The sequence below is a fragment of the Oxyura jamaicensis genome, chromosome 12 (genome assembly GCF_011077185.1).
Source record: "Oxyura jamaicensis isolate SHBP4307 breed ruddy duck chromosome 12, BPBGC_Ojam_1.0, whole genome shotgun sequence".
In the NCBI taxonomy this organism is placed as follows: domain Eukaryota; kingdom Metazoa; phylum Chordata; class Aves; order Anseriformes; family Anatidae; genus Oxyura; species Oxyura jamaicensis.
In genome coordinates, this window is record NC_048904.1 from 9,708,967 (window position 1) to 9,720,778 (window position 11,812).

Sequence of the window (11,812 nt, forward strand, 5' to 3'; positions counted from 1 at the left end):
CCACGGTTAAAGTCCCACTGCAGCTCCATTATATCCTCCCCTTCCACCCCTGCTGTATCCCCCACAGACCCCCGCTGCAACCCTATTGCACCCCCCCGGACAGCTCAATTGCAGCCCCATTACAACCCCCCAATTGCAGCCCCCCTTTACACCCCGATTACATCCCCCCTTTGCACCCCACTTCACCCCATTTCCCCCCCAACCCCCTTGCACCCCACCTGAACCCCCCTTCCTCTCCCACTGCAGCTCCCTTTGCACCTCCCCGTTGCATCCCCCCCGCACCCCCCCCGCCTCTCCAGCGCCGCCGGTGCGCTCCGCTGCGCCCCCGCGGAGCCTCGCCGGTACCGGCGCGGAAGGGAGGGCGCAGCGGAGCCGCCTCGTTTCGCCCAGCGCTGCCATTGCAGCACGGCTCGGCTCGGCACGGTAAGCGGAGGGGGGGGGGCGAGGAGCTGATGGAGGCAATGCTGGGGCCGGGGGGAACCGGTCCGCCGTCCGCCGCACCCCCCCCCCCAACCCCCCTTTCCCGGTGCCTCCCGGCCCTGGTGTTGACGGAGGCGGGGAGGGAGGAGGAGACTGGGGGAGAAGCCGAAAGGCCTCGGTTGGAAGGCGAGAGGCAATTTTTAACGATTTGTTTGAAAATCGTCAAGAATTTGCTTTCGAATTAATAAAATAATAGTCATAATCGGAAAGCAGGACACGAAGGGGAGGAGTGCGGTGATGCTGCTCGGGCACCGCTGCCGGGAGGATGCCGTCATTGTGCTGGGGCAGGTTTCGGGTGTGTGCGTGGGGGGAGATGTATGGGGGGGCTGTGTGCCAGCAGGAGGGTCCGGGAGGTGGTCCCCAGCACCTCAACCCCAACCCCGGGGGGGGGGCTGAGTCCGGGCACCCTCGTGCCCGTGCACATGCACCATCTGCATGTGCAGCGGGATGGGGACGGGCGGTGGGGTCTGGCGTGGGGACAGCCACGTTATGAATCCCTGAGCCAGCGGCTGGCTGGTGGCGTGGCTCCGGCTGTCCCCAGGCCGCTGGCAGTGACACCGATGGCTCATCCCTGGGTGCAGCACCGGGGCCCGGGGTTGGAGAGCCGCGCCGTGCAGATGCAAGTGGGTCAGAGATGGGCGCTTTATGAAGCAGCGCTGCAGAAATAATGATCTCATTCCTGCCATCTATAAATAAATGAAGGTGAAAGGGCACATTTCCTACTCCCAGTCCTCCGGAGACTGGATTAAGACAGAGAGCTGGCTGATGGACAGAGATCATACAAATACCAACAGATCTGAAATTATAACTGCACCCTGACTGGGGTCTAAAAGGTCACGCTGCAAAACATTACCTCTGAGGAGCTGTAATGTTCGGGGTGTCACACATTATGGTCAGTGGTGTTTTGCTGGGTGTTGAGGCTGACGAGGGGGAGATGGTTTCCAAGAGATATGGTCATTTGCATGCTGCTGGGTTTTCCTACTCGGGTAGTGGTGTGTCAGGGCTCCCGCGGCCCTGTTTCAGCTGCCGAGGCCCACCAAGCCCCCCTGTGGGAACTTGAAATTGCTTGATGTTTGCTCTTCAAGCAAAAATTAGAGTGTGCTGAAATGTGCTGCATATCTTTTGGATGTTTGGAGATTGAAAATCGGTTGGTCTGCAGAAACCAACAGCTGTGGGCATGGGGAGCAGCATGCAGGGGAGCAGCCCTGAGTGCACGGCGCAGACCCATAACCTTTACACTTGAATGTTGACACGTCTGATTAGTGAGCGTGCACGGGGGATTTCTCTGGGTAAAAATTCTCCCCGGCCTTGCACACAGTGCAGGGCATCCCTTGCCAGCCAGAGCCTGCTGAACCAGGCTGCGCTGTGAGGCCAAAGCCCCCCTGGCACCCCAGTGCAGCCCCCGCCAGCCCTCGTCCCATCGGAGAGGTTCTCCCTGTGCCTGTTGCAGCTGAGACCTGCTCCGTGAGCTGCACTGGTACTATTGCAAAGCCTCCTGGTCTCCCTGGGTAACGAGCCGAGCTGCCTTCACATTTGTGGGTTTGGGTGTTGGTTTTTTCTTTTGAGCTAAATGCAGGTTTCTAATCCCACACACTGGCGTGTGCTGCTGCTGTGTTTTACATGGGGCTTGAAAAAAATCAGTATGTCCATCTGAGCTGCACCGTTAGATCTTTGTGGCCACCTCCTGGGGTGGCCCAACAAGCTTGAAAGAGAAAAAAAAATTGATGGGGATTCCAACCTTGCCCACAGTAACTTGTCCCTTTGGCCAGTGGCCCTGGGACAGTCGTCAGCATCCATCGGTGGTGCACCCTGCTAGCTGCGGGGGCTTGGTGGGGTTGGGGCACCCCTCCAGCCTGCCCAGACCCTTGGCTCTGGGGCATCTCCCAGCCCCTTCCCAGCAGCTGTGGGATGCGGGGGCCAAACGGGTGGCCGTGGTTCAGCATCCCGTGCCCTGCCATGCACTCAGCCTTATCGCTACCATCCTCGTGCCCCACACCTGCACTGCCCAGCTTTTCCATTTGGCTCTGCCGGCGGCTCGCACTTTGGTCCTGCTCGGAACGGGTGCCCTGATAGCGCCGTATTGCACAAAACACCATATTTACACAAACAGGGGAAAGGTTGGTCAGAAGGCAACGATGATGTAGCTGGAAGGGGAGCTGCTTCCTTAAATACCCTGAAGTGGCCGCCTTCTGTGCCTGCAGGGTCAGAAAGAAGGCAAGCAGGAGAGCTCCTAACCCTGTTTTCCTTCTCTGACAGTGCTTGCGGGAGCTGCTGAAACCCACAGCGAGCAGGACCTGTGCCGAGAGGAGGAACAGGAGGGGATCTCTGCAGAGTAAGCCGGGCTTTCCAACGCCTCTCCCCTTGGTGTTTTGCTTTCCAAGAGCTTCAGAGGTGGAGGAGCCCAGGTGGTGACCCTGGGGGCAGCAGCCCCTGGCCTGTGCTTGGCCCCTGCACCAGCCCTGCTGTGGACTTCTTGTCCTTGTGGGTTGTTGTCATCTGTTTTCTGTGCCTCATTTCTTCCCTATTTTAGTGGCGTAGCCAAAGGCAACAAGCGCTCACGGGTGGGTCTGGGTGCTGCAGCCCTGCTCCCGGGCACAAGGTGGACCTGCAGCACAAAATGTGGGCTTGCGGGCAGGCTGCACAGGGAACAAAGGTCTTCCTAGAAAATGTGAATTAAACAAATAACATGTGTTGCTGAGGCTTGAAGAAGTAACTGATGTTTGGTTTTGTTAAGGGGGTGTCTAATGCAAATATTTACTGTATTCATCAAAATTCAGTTACCCCCTTTTCTCTTTGGGGAGGAGGGAGAAGCTGGATTTTGCTGCAGAGCTTCTCTAAACTTTATATCTCAGCCATATGCAGTTTGTGTTTTTAATGTGACTCAGTGTTACGGTGTGGGAGAGGATATCACCGTGGTGACTTGGTTCCTGTTTTGCAGCATAACACGACGGTTAAAGGAAGCAGAAATACCCTGCCTGCAAACGTGGGGAAACGTGGGGGGCAGGAGGAGAGGTGGGGAGGAGATGAAGCGCTGGAAACGTTTTGTTTTATAACTGTGACCAAAGAGCTAGCGCCAAGGAAATGGACAAGGCATACCTTGGTTAGCAGCAGGAAGTAAAGGCTGTGTGTGTGTAAAACGGTTTAATCCCTTAATGAGAAAAATATATCCATGCTGCCCATGGTTGGGAGAGCGGAGCATGGAGCTGCGTGAACGCTTGTCCTTGTGCATGATACCTGCCGGAGACTTTGTCCTGAGGACGCCTGGGAGCTGGGATGGGACCTGGGAATGGCAGCAAGGGCAAAATGCTTCTAGGGCAGGGGGAAGGACGGGGATATCTCAGTGCTGTATCAGGGACGGGGATGAATTTGTCTGAGATGAGGGCGGGCGGCCAAAGAGCACCCTGCCAGGTTTCTTCCATCACTTCCCGAGAGCACTAATAGGCTCTGCTCCCTTGATTAGTTGGTGGCTGTGCAGAGCGGTAATGAGTCTGGAGCCGGGCTCAAGCCGCGAATTCTAGGTCAGTGGTTGTGTGCCGGGGATTTGGGAGCAGACAGGGGAGGGGGGCAGGAGCTGGGCGACCTAAAGCAATGTGGAGCCAGCATGGGGGCAGCACTTTGGGGCCCCCAGCATCTCATGGGTGCAGGGCTGCATTCGGTGAGTTTGCCAAATGCTGCAAGAACTGCACCCCATCACCTTATTGCCCCCTTGGGATGGGCTCTCTGAGAGGATAACACTGCAGTAGACATCGTTCAGGAGCTGGAAGAAATACTGAGCTTTAAAACTGAAAGACACCTTGCTGCACTGCTTTTTGCTCTCCTTTGCCTCTTGCACTGCCACTTTCCTTTTCTCCTGGCTGCGGAGATGTCATTTAGCGCTGACTGACCTTCACTCGATGCACACAGGTAGGGTCGGGCCGTGAGGAGCAGCATGGACCTGGACGTGCTGAACATGTTCGTCATAGCCGGCGGCACCCTGGCCATCCCCATCCTGGCCTTCGTGGCCTCCTTCCTCCTGTGGCCCTCGGCACTCATCCGGATCTACTACTGGTGAGTGAGTTACTCCGGCTGCTTGCATTTCAGCACGGGGGCTTAGGCATTTTAGGAAAGATTGGGCTGTGGCTGGGCCAAGAATTGCTGTTCCTGCCCTCAGCCCCAGCAGGCTGGGGGTCTCCCAGCCTCCCCGAGGTCACCCGTTCCCTCCTGGTCTGGGATCTGCTCTGAAGGCAAGGCCTCTCCTCACACCAGCAGTTATGGAGGGGGCTCTCCCTGTTCTCCCCTTCTTTTTTAAGCTGAGGCACCAGAGAGGTCACAGCAATAGTTTTCCTTACCCGCTTGCACCCACCCCGTCCTTTCCGATAACAGCAGGCAGGCGCCACATCCTTCAGTCGTGGTCCGTCCCTGGAAATCAGCGATAAGCACACTGCTGGCTTTCATTTTGGGGTTTGTTGCGGAGGAAAGCCAAACTAGCACTCAAACTATGCTGTGGGAAGTGGAGCGGTGTCCTCGTGTCTTGCTCGGCCACCCGCGCAGGCTGCCGTCACGTGCCGGCGGCAGATGGTGGCTCCTGCCATCCTGCTCGCAGGTGTTCCCGACCAAAGTGACCTCCCGAGGAGGCCGCTGTCCCACCCGCCGCTCGGCCATTAAGGCTGTCTTCCTGACGGAGCCTTCACCAGCAGCACTTTGATCAAAGCAGCTGGGAGCTGGCAGGGGGCAAGATGGTTCCAGCCCCCTCGGTCAAAGCACCACAGGGGGAGGCAGCTCCTCACACCGTGTGGCGAGGCAACACGGCGCCTCGTGAACCGGGGTGGGTGCCAAGGGCTGTCGGTGGGACCTGGGGCCGAGCTTCGCGTGGCAAAGGGAGGTATCTGTGCTTCTCCCGTGTCTGACATCTCGGTATCTGTGAGTTAAATCAGCCAGCTTGTCGGGGATCAGGAATAGGTGCAGATAGATGTTGTTGGCTTGGTCAGATAAAGGGTTTTTTCCTTCCCACATCCTGAGTGGATGGCAGAGGGCAGGGGGGACAACGATGGGCTGTAGGACAGAGGAGCACAGCCAGAAAAAGACCTGAGAGAAGAGCCCACAGCGTTGTCCTTCAGGGGCTAAGTGAGAGGAGAAAGCAGCAGCACATCCCCAGGACACCTCTCCCTTCTCCCATCACTCACTTCCCTCCCTATCACTACCACTGCCATTGCTGCACACATCCTCAGCTGCTGTGGCACGGGGCCATGCAGGGACCTCGGTGGCTGCTCGTGCCCCCCCGCCGCTAATGGGGGCTGGGAGGCACCCAAGGCCACCGGCCTCTGCTACCCGTGGGGTTAATCGGTTTAGCTGCTGCCACTAAGCCTGTTAACACCTTGCAGGGGATCAGTTCGGCTTTGCGCAGATTATTTTGTCTTCTGCTGAATTGATCCATCGGGATCAGTTGCTAAAAATGTTATCATCTTGCCCATCGGTAGTTTACACCAGTGCCTCTGAGGCGAGCACCCTTAAGACACTTATTCAGGGAGAAATTCACTTCTCCTTGTAGGACCGGCACACGGCCACGATGCTGCCTAAGTCCCCTTAACTCCCTCAAAAAAGGGATTATGGTAAAAGAGGATTGCACTATGCATAAGCTTTGAGTGGGCAGAGAGCTAGGACAGCCCAGAACAGTGTTGGTGACCTTGCTCTTGTGTCTCATGTGAATTTTGATACCGTGTACAAAAGCATCTGGAAGCATCTTAGCAGCCGGGAGTGGCCCAGCAGTTGCCCTGACAAGGGTCACTTTTGGCCATAAGGGGAAATGCAGAGAAACCCTGCCTGCTCCTCAGTCCTGGACTGCACGTACACATCATGTGTCCAAAGTGTCACCGATAATCTCTGCCCAGGTCCCCTCTGGCTGATAGTTTCACTGCATCACCCTTCACCAGGCTGCAAGCCTGCTCTGCTGGGAGCTGTCTGCATCTGCTCTCAGAGAAGTGGCCTGGCTTTCCTCGGGGTCGGGCCGGTATCATCCGAGTGGGGATGGCCACCTCCGATCTTTGGGTGGCTGTAAGCACGTTTTTAAAGATCATTGAGGAGGCATAAGGGGAAGATCTTGTGCCCTGGTCTTGCCTTGCTCCTGGAGTTATTTTCTCCTTGTTTCCAGGTACTGGCGTCGAGCGCTGGGTATGCAGGTCAGATATGCCAACTACGACGACTACCAGTTTTGTTACTCCTACAGAGGGAGACCTGGCTACCGGCCGTCTATCCTGATGCTCCATGGCTTCTCAGCCCACAAGGACATGTGGCTGTCCATAGTCAAGGTTGGGCCCCGCTTCTCCTGTCACTACTTAGGGAATCAGTGGTCCTGGGCTTGGGGGCAGTGGGGGGACTGCACAGCTGCATGCATGCTCTGGGATGGTTTCTGTAAGGTCCTAGGAGTACCCCCAGCTCCGTGCTCAGCGTTTGTTGGATCCTTTGCATCCCTCTGACATGCAGGGTAAGAGTGGTAGCAAGTCTTGCCTGTGGTTTCTCAGCATTTCACCCCTGGTATATGAGCTGATTTATTCTGCTGCAAGAGTAACTGAGGGCTGCTGGGAGGAAAAACAACAAAACATTCCCACCGCGGTTACCAGCCCCCATCCTTCCCTCCATGGATTTCCCAGCAGTTCCCCACTGGTGTAACTGCCCCTGTTTTGTCCCGGCAGTTCCTCCCCAAGAACCTGCACTTGGTGTGTGTTGACATGCCTGGCCACGAGGGCACGACCCGCTCGGCCTTGGACGATTACTCCATTATGGGACAAGCGAAGAGGATCCACCAGGTAAAGCCCCATTGATGCCTGGTACCACTCCTTGTGCCCATCCTGTGGTGTGCCGGCACTGGTGAGGCTCTCGGTGCTTTGCTCCTGCTCCTGCTGTGCTTGGCCTGAAGCCACTTGGGGATGTGAGGGATGCTGGTCCCTGTGTGGCCCCGCTCCCTCCCGTGGCCCTTCCCGGGCTTCCAGCACCACTGGCCTCAAGGTTTTGAGGTGAATTTCTCTAATGACCCCACACTCTTGCTTCCCCTGCCCTAACTACGCTCCTTCTGCCCCCGTGCAGTTTGTGGAGTGCATCAAGCTGAACAAGAGGCCCTTCCACCTGGTCGGCACCTCCATGGGTGGGAACGTTGCCGGAGTGTATGCCGCGCAGTACCCAGAGGACATCTGCAGCCTGACTCTTATCTGCCCTGCAGGTGCGTAAGGCGAGGAGGGGGAAACGTGGAAGAGAGCGAGTGGGAGCTGGTGCAAAAGCCCAGAGCAGTGCTGAGGGCAAAAGAGACCTTGCACGTTAAATAGCGCAAAAATGTTGGATATAATTCATACATGTAGTCTGAAATTCTCTGGCAGGGCACACTGCCAGGGCACAGAGCACGCAGGAGGAAATCCCAGCCCTGCCCAGATTGCTGTTCTCCAGGGCTTTGGAGTTGGCCCTGCTGTGCCACGGCTAGAGATGGGCCGGGGGCAAATGGGTGCAGGCAGGGGGCTTCCACCAGGGGCTGTGCTGCAGCTGTGTTGCTCCAGCAGCTCCTTCCTGCGCCAGATCAGCTCCAAGATGAGAAATCAGCAAAGCAAAACATCACCTTGTCCCCACGAGCCCCACTCCTCTGCAGGGGCTTGGGCTGACACCTCCTGCGTTACTGGATGCGTGACCCCTGTGCGGGGTCCACACTGCTGCCAGATTTCCAGCCCCTTGGGAACAGCCCTGGCAGAGGCACCCACGGGTGGGGTGCCCCTGCAATTTCATGTCCTGTCCTTGGCCCTGGTAGGCTGGGTGCTGGTATTTCCACCTGCTGTATGCATGATGCTACGTGCTGCAGTTTTCCCCGGGTGCCTGCCTGCAGGCACCTCGTGTAGCACCAGCCCACTGGGCACACGGTGGCTTCATGTGGGTTTCAGCATGTGCACCCCTTCTCCTTCGGCCCAGGTCTGCCGAGTACCACTGACAGCAAATTCATCAAGCAGCTCCGGGAGCTGCAGGAGTCCGAGCGCATCGACAGGATCCCTTTAATTCCCTCGACACCCGAGGAGATGGCCGACATGCTGAAGCTCTGCTCCTACGTTCGCTTCAAGGTGCCACAGCAGGTGAGAAGCAAGAAAGGGATTCTGGGGTGGGAGTGGGGTTGCTTCTGCCCAGCTCTGCCCTCCAGCAGCTCGCTTCTCCCCCTGTCGTCCGGCAGCACCAGCTGAAATATCCCCACGTGAGGCACGCAGGAGCTTGGGCAGTGGGCTGGGATGTACAAGTGTTTTTCAATAAATATGGCTGGCAGGAAGCGCTAAATAAATAAAGAAGAAGGCTATTGTCTGGCCTGGAGGGGGGCGGTTTGTTGCTTTTCTAGCAGAAGCAATGGGAATGTTAATCATCACATTGTGAGGTGAGAGGAACTTGGCAAGGGGCTCGCTATTTAGCTGGTTTTCCTTAGGAAATCTGGGATGAGTAGATTGGAGAATAAGAAAAAAAACAGTAAGATAATGCCAAAACCAATTTTTTGGCAAAAGAATAAAAGGAGGAAGAAAAGCAGAGTCATGGCTGAGACAGACAGCCTGCCAGCCATCGGAGGAGAAATGCTATTTTGCATCATAAAAGACCAAAATATTTGTTGCTGAAAGGCGTGTTCCCTTAGTGCCCTGTGGCAGCCGGGTGTGCTGGGGCTGAGCGATGCTCCTGGCCGCCTGCCCTGTGCCCGGCCCCACCGGCAGGTCTCTGTGCTCTCCCTGCAGATCCTCCAGGGCCTGGTTGACGTCCGCATCCCACACAACGATTTTTATCGGAAACGTAAGTGCGAGGTGGCACCCACGCCCCCAGAGCTGTCCCCACATCCCTGGTGCCTTGGCCCCATGTTTCTGTGCTGAGGGCCCAAGGGAGCAAGGGAGAGAGTGGATTTGGGGATGCACGGGTGATGGGGCTGCTGCTTTGCCCTCGTCCTCCCAGCTGGTCCAACTCCTACCAGTGTCTGTGGGGAGGTGGGGTTGGAGGAGGATGACCCTGTCATACCTGTGCAAGGACAGCCCTTCAGGGCTCGCCTCATCGCCTCTGCCCACGGGCTGATTCCCACTGGTGTCACAGGGGCTGCCCGCAAAGCGTGCCTCCTGCATAGGACTGACTCTCCCCCTGCCCACCCTAGTGTTTTTAGAAATCGTGGATGAGAAGTCCAGGCACTCCCTCCAGGAGAACATGGGCAAGATCAAAGCGCCGACGCAGGTCATCTGGGGAAAGCAGGACCAGGTACGTAGATGCCTCTTGATTTTGGGCTCTTGGGGACCGCATCTGCATCCCTGCCCACATCAGCGCTGCCGAGGCTGGTGCGGGCTGGGAAGAGGAATAACATGCCAGCAGAGTTGTCTTGGCAACTGGGGAGAGAGGTGCTGTTCTGTGGGTGGGCGGCAAGGGAGAAGTGTGGGGCTCCATCTCCTTGGGTGTCTGTGCAGTTACAGGGGAGGAGTGAAGAGATTTGGAGGGTGGGGAAGGGGGCAAGACACTGGCATGTGAAGGCATGGGCTGGCAGCCAGTGCTGAGCCCTGGAGAGGGGGGTAGAGCATGGCCCCAGCCCCCAGAGGCATCACAAGGACCACATCCTGCTCAGCACTTCGCCTGAGGTTGCAAAGGCATCTCCAGCAGGGTTTCTACTGCAGCCAGTAAAGCCCAGCTCTGTGGCAGTGACTGTTTTTTCCCTGATGCCCAGGTCCTGGATGTTTCTGGCGCCAGCCTCCTAGCGAGCGCCATCCCAGACTGCCACGTGTCCATCCTGGAGAACTGCGGCCACTCGGTGGTGGTGGAGCGGCCACGGAAGACGGCGAACCTCATGCTGGAGTTCCTGGCGCTGCTGCACAGCACGGGCAACAGCAAGAAGCAGGCGTGACGGGGCTGACGCCGTGCCTGGGAGTCGTAAGCTACCGAAGCGTCGATGAGTTCTCAGGGATCTTGTACAAACCGTGGTTAACGTGCCAAAGTCCCTGAGGCAGGCAGAGCCACTGATACACGAACCTATAGCACTACTGACGCACTGATCTAGGACCTCCGAGCAACCTTCGTAGATGCAGGAACAGGATCCGCACCTTTTCTACTCCTAGGTAAAAGTGAGCTGAGATGACAAAACGCTAGCCATGCAGTGCGCTGAAGCTCCCTACGCAGCCCATGTTATCCCAGTTAGCTGCAGACAGCTGTTAATGACCTTTACCTGAGGTATACAAGTGCAGGAAGGGGGCAGCGCCCTGGGCCAAGACTCGCTGTGCCCCCCGCACCCAGACCCCGCGTTGCATGCCGCCGTGCTGCGAGAACCCGTGCTCCAGCGCAGCGCCCTCCGTGTAGCTCCTTACCTTGTCGGTCACGCAGAACACACGAGAAAAACGCGTGGAAGGCGGACGGCTGTGTGTGCAAACCTGTTTACACTTCTGGCGAGTGGATTTTCTCCAATCCCCGAGCAGCTCCTGTGCATGTGTGATGCCTTAACAGCCCCCGGGCAGCCTCCGCGTGCGGCCAGCGCAGGGGCGAGCGCGTGTCTCGGCTCTTTTCTATCCCGTCGTGCTGCTGAACGCTCCGATGTAAATAACAAACTCCTTAATGAATTCCGTGAATTCTGTGAGTGGTGACGGTGCTGGAAACGCGTGGAAGAGGGGGAAGCGTGGTCGCACTAACCGGTGGCTCCAGCGCGCCCGCGAGGCTCCCGGCACTTGTATTTCCGAGCCATTTTCTTGCCGTCGGTCCGAGGTACTACAACCTGTACATATATTTGAAACTCCCCGGTGGTTTCTCTGCTCTTTTTGAGAGAAGAAACGTTTGTTCTTTTAGAAAATTAGAAATTTGATGTTAATTGCTTGGTTATTGTTTCTACTACAGGAGTTGATTTAAAAATAAAAAAACATTGATAGTTTTGTGTGGTAAAAGGCAGAAAAATTGTTGGATCTCTATGGTTTCTCATATGCCACAGATTGCTGTATTCAGGGGATTTATATGGCTATTAAAATCTAGTAATTTAAAGAGCGCTTCATGTGGTGATTTCTTTTTCCTTTGGGCTCGTGTGGGATGGCAGCTCCGGGGCCTTGCTTGTTTCCTTCTTTTCTCTCCACGTTTCTGCAAGTTCCAGGTTTTGCCGTGAGGATGCTTGGTAGTATCAGGAGAGATGGAGCGGGGAAGGCTCCACGCTCACCTCTTCAAACAGGACAGGAATTTCACCTTTTTTATTATTTATTAAGAGGAGATAGCCCTAAACACCAAGAAACACAGTAAAACCTCAAGGTCAGGAGATTTAGGTTTTAAGTGCAGAGATTCACCTTAAAACATGTCAAAAGTGTGCTCAGAGCAGCTCCTGGCTGTGGCTGGATGTCTCTGCAGGAGC

The 11,812-nt window shown here is 56.4% G+C and overlaps 1 protein-coding gene across 5 annotated transcripts; it reads left to right on the top strand.

Annotated features, from left to right (window-relative positions):
* Window positions 1–301: 301 nt before the first annotated feature.
* Window positions 302–11,459, top strand: ABHD6 (abhydrolase domain containing 6, acylglycerol lipase). 5 transcript variants are annotated; one of them, XM_035337835.1, is made up of 10 exons: window positions 302–423; window positions 2,737–2,812; window positions 4,384–4,527; window positions 6,608–6,764; window positions 7,149–7,262; window positions 7,540–7,672; window positions 8,404–8,561; window positions 9,198–9,252; window positions 9,602–9,702; window positions 10,160–11,459. In XM_035337835.1, exons 3-10 carry the CDS (start codon window positions 4,409–4,411, stop codon window positions 10,334–10,336), a joined length of 1,014 nt encoding a protein of 337 aa, XP_035193726.1. In that variant the 5' UTR covers window positions 302–423; window positions 2,737–2,812; window positions 4,384–4,408; the 3' UTR covers window positions 10,337–11,459. The 5 variants fall into 5 exon arrangements, with proteins under 5 accessions (XP_035193726.1, XP_035193725.1, XP_035193727.1 ...); XM_035337834.1 differs by lacking the exon at window positions 302–423 and having other exon boundaries at window positions 2,607–2,812; XM_035337836.1 differs by lacking the exons at window positions 302–423; window positions 2,737–2,812 and adding an exon at window positions 2,831–3,772.
* The last annotated feature ends 353 nt before the right edge of the window (window positions 11,460–11,812 follow it).